General features: G+C 42.5%; 1 protein-coding gene across 1 annotated transcript in view; it reads right to left on the bottom strand.

Annotated features, from left to right (window-relative positions):
- Positions 1-1,296: 1,296 nt before the first annotated feature.
- The window catches only part of h6pd (hexose-6-phosphate dehydrogenase (glucose 1-dehydrogenase)), a 44,357-nt gene continuing 26,196 nt past the window's right edge, over positions 1,297-19,457 (bottom strand). The window contains exons 4-5 of the mRNA XM_067970334.1: positions 9,703-9,972; positions 1,297-4,895 (exon numbers count right to left, since the gene is read on the bottom strand). Of these exons, the coding sequence (XP_067826435.1) occupies positions 3,532-4,895; positions 9,703-9,972 (1,634 nt within the window). The 3' untranslated portion in view covers positions 1,297-3,531. The remainder of the gene's footprint in view (positions 4,896-9,702; positions 9,973-19,457) is intronic.

The following is a 19,457-nucleotide window of genomic DNA, read 5'->3' as shown; positions in this document are numbered from 1 at the left end:
AGGCAGTTGAGGCCACAGTTGAACTCTGCATCCAAAGAATGGCACCTTCAAGAGCACCGTAATGCTTCAGTACTGCACTGGAGTATCAGATTGCTGAATTGCCTCAGTATCTTAAGTGTGCTTAATGGTGCCTTTCGTTCCCTCGCTTGCCATGTTGAAATGCAAGTTAGTGGCAGTCTGCGAGCAGGCTTTTTGTATCAATCTCCTCATGAAGTTCCAGCGATGTCATGAATGGGGGAGTTCTAGCATCAAAACATTTTTCTTATTCCTAAAGTCACAACAGCTATCAAGTTCAAAAGCTACACAGAAAAATGGAATGAAGAAAGGCATTTATTGTATGAGGCCCACTTCCTTCATAGACTCTATCATGAACTCTACCTCACCTCTTTAGTCTCCTGAGCCAAAACCTCTTCCTTAAGGGAAACCAAGCAAAGTTCCAGAATATTAGTTTTATATCCACATCTTTATCATTATAACATGGCCAACTGCTTTCCATCGATGACATTTCCTTGCTGGCCCACTTTTTAAGCTCCCCTATACTTCTCTCCCCAAGGGTTGTACAATCCAGATATCCTTATGATCATTATAATTGTCACTCCGTGACCAACCAAAGAAAGGGTATGGTTCTGTTTGGTGAGTCCACTTTGTAAAATGGATCATTCCATACTTCCTCCTATGAATTGGTGAAACTCACCTATTAGGGGTAAGTGAATCTGAATGTCAGCAATGTCTGGGATTTGAACTTGCAACCTCTGGGTTGGAAACTCAGAATCACAGTGTAGAGCTGCCAGGCTTATCCAAGAAACCTGGTTTCATCCTTCAAGAGTCTTCACAGCTAAAATAATTTTTAGAAATTAAATGTATTCTTATATTCTTCTAAGAAGATTCACTATTACTTACTTCTGCCAAGAACAACATGAACACCAGTTTCATGGTATTTCCTGAACTGCTCGGGCTCTTGTTTGCCATTCCCATTTCCCTTTTTACTCTCATCCATCCTTTTAGCCCCTTCTTCACCCTGTTATGGTTGGGACTGTACGATAGTCAACCTTTCATGAATATCAGGTAACTTCTACGTCACTCCGTTGGAATGATGATTTTAAAAAAATGGATTACCACCCTCAACCATTTTCCCTCCTTTCTCCAGATCTGGTTAAGAATGGCTTAATACAAAGGACAGTCCAGACTGAGATCCCCCAAATTTAAAAAGGAACATCACCACCAGCAATGTTTGTTTGGCACATTTTTTCTTCTCGTGCACTCAATTGGAACAATTACACCATCTGTGACAACGAGTATGTTAACAATTATTTATTTTTTACAGAAACTCTATTTAAAAATGACCAAGAACTCATAAAAATCACATTGTGAAAATTTCAACTAAATGGGACACATATCCGCTGAAGAACAACCTTTCCCAGTGCCCAGTATGGTTGATCAAAAAAAAGCTTTCAGAGAGAAGACTCTTCTTGGTCTGTTGGAAATACTCCAAGAGAGGGTGACTAGACTCTTTTAAGCCTCTTAATTGAGACTCTCTTGTGGTTTTATAGCTACCTGGATATCGTCACCCGTTATTGTTAATGTAACAAGTGTATTAGAATTGTACATTTTGTAAAAAAAATGGATCAATCCAAATGAGTAAATTGACATTTTGTTAAACATCTCCATAAACAATGTATGTGATAACATATATTCGTGACTTTGCAGTGCTAGCTTATTGCCATCTACCTGTATAGGCATCGTCATACTACAGTTTGAGATCAGTACCTATACAGCACAATGTGGAGCCTGCAGAACTGAATTATACTGCCACCTCCACATGGCTCTCTGGCCAGGAAAACCAATGCCCTGCTCATTAGCATTAAGGCTAAATAGCCAACCACCTGGGAACTTTTCAAACTCTGCTTCACAATGGTTGCAGTTATACTGCAGTTGCCCAAATTCAATTCAGGCATCTTCATGATGAGTTACGTCACAATGAGGCAAAGCCACATGTAGTTCACGTCAACTCAAAATGTGACATGTATATGGTCTGTAATAAAAGTGAACATTCCATTACTGAAGATAACCAGGCACAGCTCAGTAATAAAAGGTTTCAAATCATGAACAACAGCAGACTAAAGCAATGTCCAAACACAACTGTATAATAACCAGAACTTATTACCAGAATGGCAACATGTACGTAATCACCGCCACTGGGGGAGTGGACGGAAGAGGGGGTTAAGAAAATGTCCAGCTTGCTCATGTTAGCTGTATTCTTCTGTAAAATATGACTAAGGGAACTGATTCGTTGTAGCAACTGATTTATTATCACCAAGATCACTCAGAAATTGGCATTTTCAGTGCTTCGGGAACATTCAGTGTAAATTTACAGTAGTTGGACAGCAAATCTCATTCCACGGGCTATTTCAAGCCCTGTGTTAAATTATTTTCCCTAAATATGAAATGCAAGGGCAGCAACTGCATGGCTCTGCCCCCACTGTGAATCGGCGATAGGGCGGTAATCCCCGATGCCACACCCACGCTTGTATGCAGTGAGGCTCCTCGCCAGCGGTGGGAAAGCCTGCCAACTTCTGCCCCACAGTTTCCATTCTACAGTGCAAACGCTTTTACTGCTTCTAAGACTGCAAAGAAAGATGACCCTTCTTTTCTGAGATCTGCACTACATCTCGCCCGTTTTAACTAAAATATCTTCCAATGCTGGGTACATAATCCGCAATACTGTGATTGTTAAGGCCACATAAATTAAATTAGTGCTTTCAGTGAACCCTTCCAGCACCTCAGCCAAAGTCTGCTGCCAATACCCAATTTTGGACAAAGAAAAAATATTGAATGGTATCTGTATTTTGTAAATTGTATTTATGCTCTTCCCTTGTCGTTGTAGCTGCAATTGACTCGTCGGTGGCTTTTTTTCCAAAAAGGATACCTGAGCAAGAAAACACATGGGTGAAGTTCACAGAAAATGTACACCCCTTATCCTGTTAAATGTTTGGGATCAACTGGTTTACAAAAAATATTATGTCTAATTTATAAAGGGGTCACCAGAAATTTGAACCACAAACATGGTTATCTGCAAAATGGCCACCCGAAGTTTCAATCATTCACACACATTTAAGAAAATATAGAAAAGATTGTGGATTCATTGCCATGTGAAACTGGGAGAGATTTCTGGCTTTGCTGCCTGGGTGTGTGGATCTGGTGGAGTGGATTGCCTGCCTGTTTCGAACTCGCCAGATTTTCATTCAGTTAAAATCAATGGAATGGATATCAGGTGGGTTCGACAAGGAGCATTCAATCTGCTCTGCCAGATCGCAGCCCAGGCGATGAAGGTGAAAATCTACCCCAATGTGTTTACAGTATTTTTTGCTTGTTAAGTTATTCTTAAATGGTTCGCTGACGATATTTATACCCAGAAATATCCCCTGCAACAATAACACTTCATTAACAAAGAATAACTTCAGGAAATTTATCACACCAGCAGATTTAAACTCTGGAGGGCAGGCAGTGAGGATGAGATCTCATGAACCTTGGTCAACCAAGCAGTGCATCGTAGTCAATAAACCAGACGAGTTTACCATCTGAGGGCTGGACACTTGCAATGGGCCACTTCAGAGGTTTCTCTACTGCCTTGCTCATTTTACTGACAATCGGATGTTTGCTCCTCCCGGTGACTAAGACAGCGATATTTTTGGATTTGTTTATTGCACTTAAAGAAAGGGTCATCCTCTGGTGAGGTTTGACCGGGCTTTCTGAAAACAGAACCAGTTTGCTATCAAGAGTTGGAGCCTGGCTGTTTGGAAACAACGAGGCTGTATGGCCATCAGCACCCATCCCCAGCAAAACAAAATCAAAATTTGTTCCATTAACCAGCATTTTAATTTCATTTGCATAGAGGTCTGCACCATGGTCGTCTTCAACGCACAGCCTTTGATTCATGTGGACGGGCATTGGGTGAATGTTGATGTAAGGAATCTTGAAATGCTTAAGGAGGTGGTCATGTAAGCTTCTAAAGTTTGATTTGGCATCATGAAGTGCAACGCAACGTTCATCCACCATCCAAAAGTGGGTCTGTTTCCAAGGGAACGTGCAGTGATGCGAAGCCAACCTCTGGAACAGTTTGATTGGGCTCGAGCCTCCCGACACAGCAAGATGGAATTTACCGAATTCTAGCACAGTCGTTTGAGCCGCTTGATGCAGATAAGAAGCCAGTTTGGCAATTAGTTCCTCAGTGTTTGCAGAGACCAGCTCGTTCCCTCGAAAGCTCGACTCTATCACCTTGTAGTCACTTGCACTTTGACGGCTGAAACTCTGTGATATGATCGCCACAGGTTCGGCCACACTAAAAGATACCACTCTCCCGACAACTGTGAAGTCCAGTAGATCTCCATTCTGTGCCCCACCAGGATAAACACGTGGACGCTCTCTGGAAAACTCTTTCAGTAACGGTGTCCAGACTTTCCACGATGCCAAAAGATCCTCAGTATTGACAAATGAGTCTCGTTTAGCCTGGAGAATCTGCGGTATCAACACAGCGTAAGCATCCTTTCGCGTCACAGGGGTATAGATATAATAGTCTGATAAGGGAAGACCAAACATATGGACATCTGGAAAATCTGTCACTTGTTTCCAGCTTGATGCATTTATCACTGGTTTAAATAGATTTTTACTGACCAAAATAGCTGGAAAATTCAAGTCTCCGTGACCGACATAAAAGATTATTTGTCTCGGTTTGCATTGACTGAATTCAGCTTTTCTCGTCGACTCATTTTGGAGGCAGAAAGCTTTGTTTTTGAACACAATTCGAGTGTACCCAACCCTTTCATCCAGAGCTTTTCCAGCGGTCAATATAAATGGCACACTATCCCACCGAGGACTCTCTAGGAAAATGGCTACACCTGAAAAACAGACAGAAAATTGATGGTGTTACTATTATACTGATGACAAATGGCTTCTGTGAAAACAAGTTACACTATGCATAGTGCTGCTGATCCAACACTTCATCGGGGCGAAACACTTTTCTCTCTTTTGTTTCTCCTCTGCTGCTGCATAAATTATGACGACAACTGAAGGCTTACATTTTAATAATTGAAACTATACCACTGTACTAATCACCTACATTAAGTGTCAGCTGTGGCTCAGTGGTATCACTCTTGCCTTTGAGTCAAACGGTCATGGGTTCAAGTCCTGCTCCAGAGACTTGAGCATATGTCCCTCAACCGACATCACTAAAAAACAGATTATCTAGTCATTAACACATTGCTGTTTGCGGGACTTTGCTGTGCGCAAATTGGTTGCCGCGTTTCCTACATTACAACAGTAACTACACTTAATTGGCTGCAAAGCACTTTGGGATGTCCTGAGGTCGTGAAAGATGCTATATAAAGGCAAGTTCTTCATCTATTACAGAGTCAAAGAAGGCTGAAATTTCTCCTTCCTCACTATGTGCTGTGTAAGGAATACAAGTTCATCCCATTGTAGAGAAGCAGAAGACCTCCTGTAGTGACTTAATGGGTAAAAGTACCATCCAGTGTGGCAGTAAAGCATGAAGATCAGAAGGTCCCTGGTTTTAATTCTCTGGGGCAACTTTTGGGATGCTACAACTGGCCTTAACGCCTTGGTGAGTAATATGGGTGGAGTGAGATGACACCCTTGCTTTCCACTTCTGATTGTTATCTAGTGACTGCTGCTGGTTAAGTGTGTGAGTGGACATCAAGCGGGATCGGGATCGGGATCGGGATCAGGCTGGGCTCCCATGTCCTCAATGGTCTAATCGCCTACTGGCAATCACCCTCTAGGTTCGCGCACAAAGAATGGCCTCTTCAATCCAAATCAGAGCAATGCTGGCACGTATGGAACGATACCCCAGCACGACTTGGAGCCTTTTAATGCAGAGAGAAGAAAGAAAGCAAAAAGAAAGCAGAATTATACTTCTTGGTTCCAAAACAAACTATCATCAAAACAATTAGTTTTGAAATGCATGTGCGCAACGCAGTGAATTAAACCACAGGGTGTCCGTGGGCCTAATAAATGGCAAGCATGAGAGCCATGAGTTAATTACAGACCTGACTTAAAAGATGATTTATTTCCCAAACCACTGCTTCCTACAATGCATATAACATGTTGATGTAATTAATAAAAATTTTCCCCCAAAATAATCTTTAAAATGCATCAAATAAAGATTTGCTATTGTTTTCAGATTGATGTAGTGCAGATGTTGGCAATATGAGGCTTGCTGTGACCTGATTGCGGAATGAGGGTTGGATGATAGTTGTAAAGGTTGCAAAAATAAGCACAGAAGAGAGCTCATTCGGCCCATCTGGTTTATCCTTCCACAGCAGCCTCCAGTTCCTCTACCCCCATCACAGCATCTAATCTCCCCCTGAGCAGTTCCTGAGTGTTTGCCTCCACTACCCTATCCAAAACACCTGTCCAGCTACTAATCACTGTGTGTGTGAAGAAGTCTTTCCTTACATCAATACTGAACTTCATGCCTATGTCCCCATGCTCTGTTATGGTTTAACTTGAAATCGGGCTCTGGATTAATTTTTTCTACTCTATTAGTAACCTTTAAAGGCTGGAGAGTCAGAGTTTTTCTGAACTTTCCTCATAACTCAGTACTCTGACATTAGAGTGGTTGGGAGGGGCTTGGGAATGGCCTCGCAGTGGTGGGAGGGGGGAAGCCTGGGGCAGGAGAGGCCTAAAAACTTTCCTTGTGGATTGCCCTGTCGGCGTTAGCGTCTCTGCACAGCCTACATCACGTGTGTCCACTTCAGTGAGATATATGAACACAATGCTTTCTCTTGGAGCAGTGTAAATACAATTAATGAACAAACCTGCAGATAAAATAGGAGACTATGATTTATCCCCAGCTAAATGTACACTGTTCCCAATACTTACTCTTAAACTAAAGGCCCTTTTTAAGAAGAATTGTAGAATGTCAAAGCACAAAAACAGACCATTCAATCTACCAAGTCTGTGCTAGAGTTTTTCTCAACATGAGCTACCTAATCTAATCCCAATCTCCTACCTGCTCCCCTTAATCCTTTAATATTGCACATTTTCAAGGAACTGGCTCATTCTCTTTCAGAAGAATTCATGGACTCTGCTTCAACAATGGGTTTGTGGCAGGGAACTCCACATTCTAACCAAGGAAGCACACTGTACAATTGTTTGGATAACCCAGTACTACTATGTTCTTTTTCCACGGCACTGATTCCTTTTAATTGGTAAGCACGCAGAGTATGATGTGCACTTGCATTGATTTTACAAGAGAAACAATTGGTTGCTGGCAAAGTACAAATCAGCCTAATCCAATGTGTGAATTGTACAGCAATACATGGTATTTACAACACAGAAACAGGCCATTCAGCCCAACAGGTCTATGCTGGTGTTTATGCTCCTGACGGGCCTCCTCCCACCCCTCTTCATCTAACCCTATCAGCATATCCTTCTATTCCTTTCTCCCTTGTGTATTTATCTAGCTTCCCCTTAAATGCATCTATGCTATTTGCCTCAACTACTCCTTGTGGTAGCGAGTTCCACATTCTCACCACTCTCTGAGTGAAGAAGTTTCTCCTGAATTCCCTATTGGATTTATGAGCGACTATCTTATATTTACATTTCCTGAGCAACCAATCAATTTATATTTGTATTGATGGAAGACCAAGTTATCAGAGCTTTCTGCACTATATAGAACATGAACAAGGGATTCCAATGAACTGACTCATACGTTATGTTGCGATTTGTGCAAAATATTAGTAGTGAAGTCTCAGTGCAGGTTGAAAGCTCTGGGAATACAGCAAAACTCTCGCTCCAGGTCACGGAGAGGGGAAAGTTACAATCAACAGATTTATAGCTAAATTTAGTGAATTCTTCAAAATTATTTGTGAGTGTACTTAGTATAATATAAATGTAAATTTTAGGGCTATATATCGGACAGCTGAGGAAAGCAACATGATTGTCAAAAGCAGCTCAGATAGTTTTTTCAGCATTTGGATTGGTTGCTTTGGTGGCATTCACTGGCTGCATCTCAATGAAAGGAAAAATAGAAACAATGAGGAAATTGTTTTACAGAACAGGAGATTTGAATCAATCAGAAGGTTTTGCACCTCACAGATACATGGAGAATATTCCCACAGTCTATGCCCATACCCAAGCACCTTACGCAAGACTTTTATTTCTGTAGACTGACTTACATAAATTCTGAAGAACAGTGCAAGGAACACAGTTTGCATTGTAGAGTAATGCATGTTTTGTAAAATTGAAAAATACATTGGCCCCCACTGGGAATGTTCCAATTACCTTGCTCTGATACCCTGGTCAATTGAAACCAATTTCATGCATATAAAAAGCACTCAGCCAGTAACTTTAGTGCACGCAAACTAATGGCGGCATTAAAAATCAACTCAACAAACCTGAAGTAATTTTCAGATGAAATGGCAAAATTACAATAGAGAGTCAAAACTAAAGAGTTTTTGCCGTTTAGTGATGTTCTTATGTAATCCTGGTTAGAGAGACAATGCAACTTTATCGTTTGGTTAACCTTAACCTACAGTATAGATAGTCCATCCCAGATATCATTAACCTATAACGAGCTCTGAATGTATATTGTTCATCAACTTGTCAGCACAATGTGGCCAGTAGCAGTGCCTCAGTACTTAAAGATTTATCTAACTGATCCAGTTACTGGTGAGCTCACTCTAAAGTAACTTGGCTTCACAAATGCTCCTGTAGAACAGATTGGAAGAAATATTTTCCTCTTTGGTCTGGATCCATCCTATGTGAAATCACTATTCTTCCAGTTCCAGCTCCCCTTGGCTCTGCCTCACTCACACATCCATTTTTGCCAACTGCAGCATGATGCACAGGTAGGAATTAACCCGGCACCTTTGCTCGTTCATGACCAGCAATAGTGCTGCAATGAGAGATAACTTGGAGTGACGTTCCGACACTCCCTCTGACATGCTGGTCGGAGGAGGTCACCGAGGGATTGCAGGCCCTCTTCACACTGACACCTCCAGAACCCAATCTCAACTCGTAGATTCATTTGGTGGGAATGTCACGATGCAATTCAGTTTCGGGTTTTTGTTGGGTTAAAATTATTTGTGACTTTATCCCCAAGTGGCGATTAGCAATCTAATTTTCTTTTTCTTGGCCCTGCTAAAATTTGCCCTTTGGGACTGACTTCCTGCGCCCCATTATTGGCGGCCATGCCTTCAGCTGTCTAGATCCTGAGCTCTGCAATTCCCTCCCTAAGCCTCTCCGCCTCTCTCTTCTCCCTTAAAACGCTCCTTAAAACCTACCAATTTGACCAAGCTTTTGGTCTCCTGTCCAAATGTCTCCTTTGGCTTGGTGTCAAGTTTTTTTTGATTATGCTGTTCTGAAGCGCCTTGGGGCGTTTTACTACGTTAGAGGCACTGCATAAATGCAAGTTGCCGTTGTTATTGTTGACCTGCAGCAGAGTATGTTTACACTGCGGTCTCAGATCTGCAGCTCGGGTCTGAAACCAACAAGGCCTGGGTATAGGAAGTCACCATCTTCAGTGACGCTGTGAAGTGAGAACCCTAAAAGGTGGCGCGTGAGTGACCCTACACCCCAAGGGTGGTACTATATCAAGGTAAACAGCAAGAGAGCAGATATATTCCCGAGTGCTGTGTCAGTAAGTGAGTGGTATATTAAGGGGCGAGTGTATAATACACCTACCAGCAAAGGTTGGGATGGTGCTTGTGTAATCAGCTGGCTTCTGGAGCTCCTGTCTGACCTCGGCATTGTATGCTTGATATTGGCCAATGACTGCACTCTCCTTATCGAGTTTTTCCAAGCTGGCATACACCTTCATTTTGTTTCTGTGAATCTCTTCAGAGTCGCTGATGTTTACTGGGGTCTCCATGGCGACAAAAGTCAGAATTTCCGTCAGGTGGTTCTGAATAACATCACAAATGACACCGTACTGCTCATAAAAGCTCGTGCGACCTGAGGAAAGGAGCAACGCAAGACATTAATGATCATGAATTAGACAGCTGCAAGTTTAAAAAAAACCTCAGCGTTTTAACAGCCAGAGCATTCAGGACACGAATGTCTGGCTGCTTTGGAATCTGTTGCCAGACAGTGGAGAAAAATATGCTGAGGTGCTATTTCAAGAGTTAACTTAGAATCATAGAATCTTGCAGCACACGAGGAGGCCATTCGGCCCATCATGTCTGTGCCAGATCTTTAAGAGTGCTATCGGATTAGTCGCGCTCCCCTGCTCTTTTCCTACAGTCCTGCAATTTTGTCCGTTTCAAGTATATACCCAATTCCCTTTTGAAAGTTACCATTGAATTTGCTTCCACCGCCCTTACAGGCAGTGTGCTCCAGATCATGACAACTTGCTGCGTAAAAAACAATTTCTCCTCAGCTCCCCCCTAGTTCTTTTGCCAATTATTTTAAATCTGTGTTCTCTGGTTACCGACCCTCCTGCCAGTGGAAATAGTATCTTAACAGGGTGAGTTTGAGTAAATCGCCACAAAAGGCACCAAAGGCTGAAGACTGTGGTCACACACTGGAGATCAGTCTTCTAACCCAAGGCCAAAACATTTCAACACTATTGAAAGGGAAGTGCAGTCAATGCAGGCTTTGTTAAAAAACTGGCCCATCATCGAGGTACATACTAATAAGGTTTACTGTAAATTGGTGAGCACCTCAGGGCAAGACTCTTTGTTGTGTGGCACTGTACAAAGAAAGACGACTTTTGTTTTACTGCTAACTGATGTCACTTGCTGAAACCTGGATTGTTGCCCTCGAGAATGAATTTGCATACAAAGTTAAATGTTCTGTATCATATGGCAGTCACTTGTAGGGTTGCCAACTCTCCAGGATTGTCCTGAAGTCTGCAGGAATTTAAACTTAATCTCCACGACACTGCTGCGAGCAAACCTGGGAGAAAAATCACAGCAACTTTTTAAAAAATCATGGGTTTTTTCCATTTTCTTCGAATAAAATTGTTTTTTTTTATTATTCGTTCATGGGATGTGGGCGTCGCCGACGAGGCCAGCATTTATTGCCCATCCCTAATTGCCCTTGAGAAGGTGGTGGTGAGCCGCCTTCTTGCGAGATTTTACAACTGAGTGGCTTGCTAGGCCATTTCAGAGGGCAATTAAGAATCAACCACATTGCTGTGGGTCTGGAGTCACATATAGGCCAGACCGGGTAAGGACGGCAGGTTTCCTTCCCTAAAGGACATTAGTGAACCAGATGGGTTTTTACGACAATCCGGTAGTTTCATGGCCACCATTACTGATACTAGTATTTTAATTCCAGATTTTTTATTTAATTGAATTTAATTAATTGTATTTAAATTCCCCAGCTGCCGTGGCAGGATTTGAACTCATGACTCTGGATTATTAGTCCAGGTCTCTGGATTACTAGTCCAGTAACATAACCACTATGCTACCGTACCCTATTATTTTATTAGTAATAAAAGCATTGGAGAGGAGAAAAAAAAAGCCGTTTGATTGGGTGGTAAGTGGGAGACGGCAGGTCATGTTGATGAAACCTCCAGGAATACGTCCAACCAGAGCCACTAATCATGTGTTTGAAGGCTAGGGATCCGATGACACATCCTGTATTCTCTTGTATTAAAACTACTGATCACCCAAAGCGCCTGGGAAAGACAGGGCAAGGTGGGGAGGGCTGGAGGAGAGAAATCAGCTCGGGCTCCCATTCCTGATGGAAAATGCACATGTGGACATCAGGTGTAAACAAGATTGGGCTCAACGGTGATACCCTCCATGGTCAAATAACTCATTACATAGGCTTCCACATGAAGAAATACTACTTGGGCAAGGTCCTGCAGGGGCTGTGGAACTGGATACCATTGAGGGTCAGTGCCTTCAGGAGATGGGAGAGAAAACGGGAAGAAAAACGTTTCAATTTTCTAGATTTTGTCAACACTCTTATTTCTGTCCATTCAATGAATTACAACCTGTGCAGAACACTAATGTTACAAAAACAGTGTCATCTGCAAGCCTAGGGAATGTACAGTACAGTGTGAGCAAGCCACGTGATGGTTTCAGCTTAGATTCTCAGTAGCTATAAGTTAACCTAATCATTTGTTTCCAAGGTAGTGTTTTTCTAAGAACCATTTACTGAATATTTATTTGGTTATATTTTAACTATTAATGTGTTAGCAGTGCTAATGAAATAAAGTTCACATTTTACAATACTTGTGTAGTATTATCCTCAATGAGATGGATTTACAGAAAGATTATATCAATTTATTTCCTAGCTTTCATTCTCTTTCATAGTTATTCATTTCTAAGCACGCTCCTCCTCAAGGGAGCTTAGGAGGAAAAAAAACTATTGTCTCCTTCCTGGTTTGCAATGCAAATGTACAGCTAATAGATGCTCGCCTGAAATCAAAGGCAAATTAGGAGAACTCACCTGGGAAATTCTCCCCCGCTACGTTTTACAGAATTGACACAGTTGAGGTGTTTTTACATTGCAGGAGTGCAGCCAACCAGACTGGTGACGGTTTCCCTCCGTCAGCTGCTCTCTATTATAAAGACTCCACGTAATTATATAAATGCTTGGAAAACCGACTGCATCATAGACAAAGGCAGCCGATTTCATGAAACTAAAGTCGTAAACCATCCCCTTTGTTTCCATTGGGTCAGGAACTGGGTCTCCTCATTCCACAGCACAAGACAGTACTACCAACATCTGACTGTAAGTAAAAGGGAGAGAGTGATACAATGAAGTCACTCTCTCTAGACAGGAGGGTGGAGGGTTGAGGGGAGGGGGTTGGGGGGAGGGGGGGGCTCGGGAAACTAACAATATACAAATATTTACAGAGTTCCCCACCCCCTCAATGTGAAACCTTCCAGGTAATTGGCTGACAGTCGCATCATATTCTGTTGCCTACATCAGATTATAGTGTCACCTGCCACAGTGAATGAACCAGTGCCCTTGAATAATGAGAAAGGGAACCTGACACCTACCAATTTTGCACTGCACAATTCTGACTGATTTAGACAATAAGGAATGTGACGGTTCATTCACACTACAAGTCGAACGGATTCTGCCTCACACCAGTGCTAAACTTGTGGACTGTTCGTATGGCGCCAAGGCCCAATGTGACACTGAATTTACTGCAGTGTCATTTTGACTCTCGAATCGGACTGCATTTACACTAGAACAGCAGCGTCCATGAAAAGAGACATTGCTTCACATCAACACTACAATTAGATTATAAGCGTGTCATCAGCCAATCAGTAGGTGTGGAATGGACAGCCTGGGAATCAAAAAGGAAATAAAATTACATCTGCACAGAATCTGATTTTCAGTTCTTGGTTCTCAGCATCCAATCCAGAGATTCCCGTAGAGATTTATTTACTTGATGGTAATTTGAAATTGTCCTCGTCGATCCTAGTCTATCTGCTGCCAGAAGGATTATTGTAATTTAGTAATTTATTAGGGGAATATTTATAACACTAATTTGCTGAGGAGAATCAGATATAATAATTCAAGAAAATAAATTGCATTTGATTAATACTCTGAAGGTATGACTCAAGCAATTTATTGGTGCTTAGTGATTTAGGATTATTTATGAAATGATTAATTTAGTAACAGGATACTTATGTGCGAATATTTATTGAGTTAAGGTCAAAGCCATTAACCTTCGAAGGACATGGTGGATATGTTCACTTATTGGAACAGGCCAACCAAATAATTTATTGGGGAGAGGGTAATGGTTGAGTGAATAATTTATTCTTGCAGTCAGGAGAATTGTGGAGCAGGAAGTGTTAAATATTGGGCCTGGCATTGAGCTGAACTGCAACCAGGAACTTAGGTGTCAATCTTGAGTCAGAAGGTTGTGGGTTCAAGTCCCCGCTCCAGAGACTTGAGTGGATAATCTACCCTGACACTTCAGTGCTGTACTGATGGAGTGCTGCGGTGTCAAAGGTGTGCTCTTTCAGGTGAGACATTAAACCGAGGTCCTGTCCGCCCTCTCAGACGGACATAAAATATCCCATGGCATTATGCAAACAAAAACATGGGCGTTCTCCCGGTGTTCTGACCCACATTTATCCATCAACCAGCACCATCAAAACAGATTATTTGGTCAATTATTTCATTGCTGTTTGTGGGACCTTGCTGTGCACAAATTGGCTGCCGCGTTTCACCAATTACAACTACAAGTCAAAAAGTACTTCTTTGGCTGTAAAGCGCTTTGGGACGTCCTGAGGTTGTGAAAGACACTACATAACAACTTGCATTTATATTGCGTCCTTAACGTCGTAAAATGGCCCCAGGTTCTTAACAGGAGGGTTATCAAACAAAATCTGACACCAAGCCGCATAAGGAGATATTAGGACAGGTGACCAAAAGCTTGGTCAAACAGGTAGGTTTTAAGGAAGCGAGAGAGGTAGCAAGGCGCAGAGGTTTAGGAATGGAATTCCAGAGCTTAGGACCGAGGTAGCTGAAGGCATGTCCGCCAATGGTGGAATGATTAAAATCAGGGATGTGCAAGAGGCCAGAATTGGAGTAGCGCAGAGATCTCATAGAATTGTAGGGCTGGAGGAGGTTACAGAGATAGGGAGGGGCAAGGCCACGGAGTGATTTAAAAACAAGGATGAGAATTTTAAAATTGAGGTGTTGCCGGGAGCCATTGTAAGTCAGTGAGCACAGGGGTGATGGATGAAAGGGACTTGGTGCAAGTTAGGATGCGGACAGTAGAGTTTTGGATGAGCTCAAGTTTACGGAGGTGCAAGGTGGGAGGCCGGCCAGGAGACCATTGGAATATCGAGTCTGGAGGTAACAAAGGCACGAATGAGGGTTTCAGCAGCAGATGAGCTGAGGCAGGGGCAGAAATAGATGACGTTACGGAGGTAGAAGTAGGTGGTCTTGGTGATGGAGCAGATATGGGGTCTAAAGCTCATCTCACAGTCAAATAGGACACCGAAGTTGCAAACGGTCTGGTTGAGCCTCAGACTGTGGCCAGGGAGAGGGATGAAGTCAGTGACTAGGGAATGGAGTTTGTGGCAGGGACTGAAGATAATGACTTCTGTCTTCCCAATATTTAGGTGGTAGAAATTTCTGCTCACCCAGCAATGGATGTCGGATAAGCAGTGCGACAAATCAGAAACAGTAGAGGGGTCGAGAGAGGTGGTGGTGAAGTAATCTGGAACCTGATATTGTGTTTTTGGATGATGTCGCAGAGCAGCAGCAGGTAGATAAGAAATAGGAGGGGGCCAATGATAAATTGTTGGGGGACTCCATAGTTAACGTTGTGGGAGTGGGAAGAGAAGCCATTGCAGGTGATTCTCTGGCTATGATTGGATAAATAAGAATGGAACCAGGCAAGGACAGACCCATCCAGCTGGACGACAGAGGAGAGGCATTGGAGGAGGATGGTGTGGTCAACCGTGTCAAAGGCTGCAGATCGGTCGAGAAGGATGAAGAGAGATAGTTTACCACAGTCACATAGGATGTCATTTGTGACTTTGATAAGGGCCATTTCAGTGCTGTGATGGGGGCGGAAACCTGATTGGAGGGGTTCAAACATGAAGTTGGGGGAAATATGGGCACAGATTTGGGAGGCAACAACACGTTTAAGGACTTTGGAGAAGAAATGACGTTGGAGATGGTGCAGTAGTTTGCAAGGACAGAGAGGTCAAGGGTTGGATTTTTGAGGGGTGGAGGGTGATGATGGCAGACTTGATGGGGAGGATGCAATACCTGGGGAGAGGGAACTATTAACAATATCAGCTAGCATGGGGACCAGGAACAGAAGTTGGGTGGTCAGCAGTTTGGTGGGAATAGGATCAAGGGAGCAGGAGGAGGGTCTCATGGATAAGATAAGCTCGGAGAGGGCATTAGGGGAGATAGGAGAGAAATTAGAGGAAGTTGAAAGTTCAGGACTAGAGAATTGCATCCTAATTAGGGTTCATTAAGTCCCAAGATACAGCAGAAAATTGAGCAACAATTGCACATTTTTTTTAATGCAGTCGTGGGATGTGGGCTTCGGGCTTCGCTGGCAAGGCCAGCATTTATTACCCATCCCTAATTGCCCTTGAGAAGGTGGTGGTGAGCCACCTTCTTGACCGCTGCAGTCCGTGTGGTGAAGTTTCTCCCACAGTGCTGTTAGGAAGGGAGTTCCAGGATTTTGACCCAGCAACGACGAAGGAACAGTGATATATTTCCAAGTCAGAATGGTGTGTGACTTGGAGGAAAACGTGCAGGGGTAGCGATCCCATGTGCCTGCTGCCCTTGTCCTTCTAGGTGGGACAGATCATGGGTTTGGGAGGTGCTGTCGAAGATGCCTTGGCGAGTTGCTGCAGTGCATCTTGTAGATGTAAATTGGGCGCATTAGTACCGTCTATCTCAAACTAAGTTGTTTTGCTAAGCAGGCACAGTGATGAGCAGGTAAATGTCAACGTAAGTATAGATCCAAAAACCCCTTGAACAGGATTAGGCAAATACCAACTAATAGGGGAGGTGGATTCTACAAAGCAGAGCAATGGAGTTGCATGACACTCAGTGCAAGGCCAACAGAACACCCAGAAGCAGTGAGCAGGTAGATGTCCTGTTGAACTGGCCAGGCCTGAGGTAGTCAGGTGATTAAGGGTTGAACAACTGGTTCCATCCAAGATACTGACCTGCAGGATGATCAACAAAGGGTCATTTATATCAGAGTCTGATACGAAACCATGTAATGTGTAAACACACTGGCAGAATAACACTGATATATTTAGGTTTCCATTAAATATGCTCCCATTGTGTTCAAACGCCTTCATGTTAATACAAAATAATAAATTTACATTGTACAATCCTCAGTATCTCAGTATGTGTGCAGATATATTTCTAACATGTGAACTCCAAAGCAGAGGTCAATTTTCTTGGCATTTCACCATGAAAGTAAGGGATAAATTTCCCACCCCACTCCCGACATGGAGCCTCACTCACCAGGAATACATATCAGAATAAATGAATAGACAGAAAATTGTAGCCAGCGTCTGTGCGATTTCCCGACACGCACTCCTGGCGGGAGAGGGTCCACACTTGGAGCACACAAGCAGAAAATTTACCCTCAAGGGCCTTATCGAATCTAATGAAAGAGAAACTTACATTTATATAGCACCTTTCACATCCTCAGGATGTCCCAAAGCACTTCACAGCCAATTAAGTGCTTTTGAAGTGTCGTTGCTGTTGTAATATAGGCAAACACGGCAGCCAATTTGAACACAGCAAGGTCCTGCAAACAGCAATGAGATAAATGACCAAATAATCTGTATTCATGGTGCTGTCTGAGGCAAGTTGGCCTGGACATGAGAACTCCTTGCTCTTCTTCAAATATTGCCATGTGATCTTTTACATCCGGAAGGAGGGCAGACAGGTCCACATTTTAATGACTCGTCTGAAAGATGGCAGCTCCGACATTGCAGCACTCCCTCAGTCCTGCACTTAAGTGTCAGTTTCGGATTATGTGTTCGAGTCTCTGGAGTAGGTCTTGAATCCATGGCCTTCTGACTCAGAGGCGAGAGTGCGACCAGCTAAGACAAGGCTGGCTGTGGAGTTGACACCTACTGCCTGCAGCTGCGCATCAGAAGCCAGCTCCACGAGCACAAAATTGAAGCACCTTCTCCATTGCCAGCAAATATCCTTAGTCCACTGTTCTCAGTAAAGCCCAGCATCAGTTAGGCTGCATAGGGTAGCATGGGATGAAGAGCATTCTTTTGAGCTGTAACACAAGGATGCTAGAGTATTTAGATGGGACCTTGAAAATATGGGAATGAACTGTCTGCGTGTGCACCTGCACTTGTGTCGCAGTTACACCTGATAAGGCCCCTGTGAATTTATTGTGGAAGGGCACCCATCATGTTTCAACATGAAACGGGTGAAATGTCAGAGACAAACAGTCTACTCATTTCATTCACGAGACCAAAAAATACCAAGTGTGCTGTCTTGCTAAAATGAGTTTATAAGCCGATTTTTATAACAAAATGTACCAATTCTTTTTACTCTGTGCTGTGCATTCTAGGAAAGGTGACATCACTGATTTCAGCTGTGCTATAAAATTTTCCAGACAATTTTGGCTCAAAAGCAAAAGGCTTTTTCTTTTCCAAGCAAGTATTTTTTGGAAAGTTTGACCATAGAATATGGATGTCATATGTGAATTGTCACATGCTAAACATCAGCTATAGTATGGGGTAAATGCGAACTTGTCATTTTGTGACATTGCACAATGTCATTTTTTTCAGTAGATCGGTTATATTGCTGGAGTTAGTTGGTGGTGTCTTCATACTATAACAGTCATTTAATTCAGGTTCTTCAAGTTTAAAATATTCATTTCTCTGGAGGGTTTCGTAATATTGTACTTTAATCATGCAGGTATAAAATGTATGTACCTCCAATGGTGCGGAAGATGTTTGGTTCTGTGAAACGAGCTGAGTAAGCAAAGCTCCATTCTTAATTACGTGTATGGATATTGATATTGTCAAAGCTTGATTGACAGCCCTAACTTCAAAGGAAATCTGAGTTTAGGAGAACCCTGAGTTGAAAGCTCAGGAAAACACCAGAGAGAACATCGTTTTGGAGGAAGTGCATCTCCAACCAAGGATTCAGCAGACTGAAGGCTCAGAGTTTTGACAGACCCTTTCTGTTTTGAACTGCCATAGGCTTTTCTCCAGGATTTATAGATGCTGACCTGTGTTGAGGGCATAGTCATTTCTTAGTGAAATCTGCTGTGAACCATAAGGAATAATGCTTGTGTTTTCATTGTATATTGAATTCTGATGTTTCTTTGATTAATTTGTAAATAGTGTATTTAGTTTTATTTTGCAAGACGCTCCTTGTATTTGATATTTCCACCTTTCCAACACACTGAAGATGAATTGTAATCCTACGTAAATTCTAGTGGGCAATTTAACAAAAGTAGCTTAAGTGTTAGGCCAGGGTCACGCAGTCACTACAAGGTCATATCTTCTAAGAAGTCGAGTTCCTGAAGGATAAGATTTGCTTACGGGAAACACTGTACAACCAGTGAAAGAGAATATGGTTTGTTCGAAGCCTGAACTGCAACATTTGGAAATGATTCTGTTTATAGAAGAGATTCTCAACCTAAAATCAGTTTTTCCTCCAATAAATGTTACATAATTAAAGCCCATCATTGGACACATTCTATTGCTGCACCCTGAATGCTAAAAAAAAGACCCTTCCACTGGGCTCGGTGATGACACATTCAAGTGAAGAAATTATTTCCCACAGGACTACATTTCTTTATCAAGGATTCAGAGTTGAATGTTAAACGGTTTCAGCATAGTTATTACTATAGTTTGTATAGGGCAATAACAAAGGTTATACAGAAGGTAATGGAGAGTTCTGGGCTATAAACACAGTATTAGATGTAATCTAGTCAAAAAGGTTCACTTCACCAGAGCAAGCAGCCAAAATAATTCACTTAGGTGGACTGAATTGCA

This window comes from Heptranchias perlo, chromosome 32 (genome assembly GCF_035084215.1).
Source record: "Heptranchias perlo isolate sHepPer1 chromosome 32, sHepPer1.hap1, whole genome shotgun sequence".
Classification (NCBI taxonomy): domain Eukaryota; kingdom Metazoa; phylum Chordata; class Chondrichthyes; order Hexanchiformes; family Hexanchidae; genus Heptranchias; species Heptranchias perlo.
The sequence above is the reverse complement of the archived record's forward strand: the minus strand, read 5'-3'. Positions and strand labels throughout refer to the sequence as shown.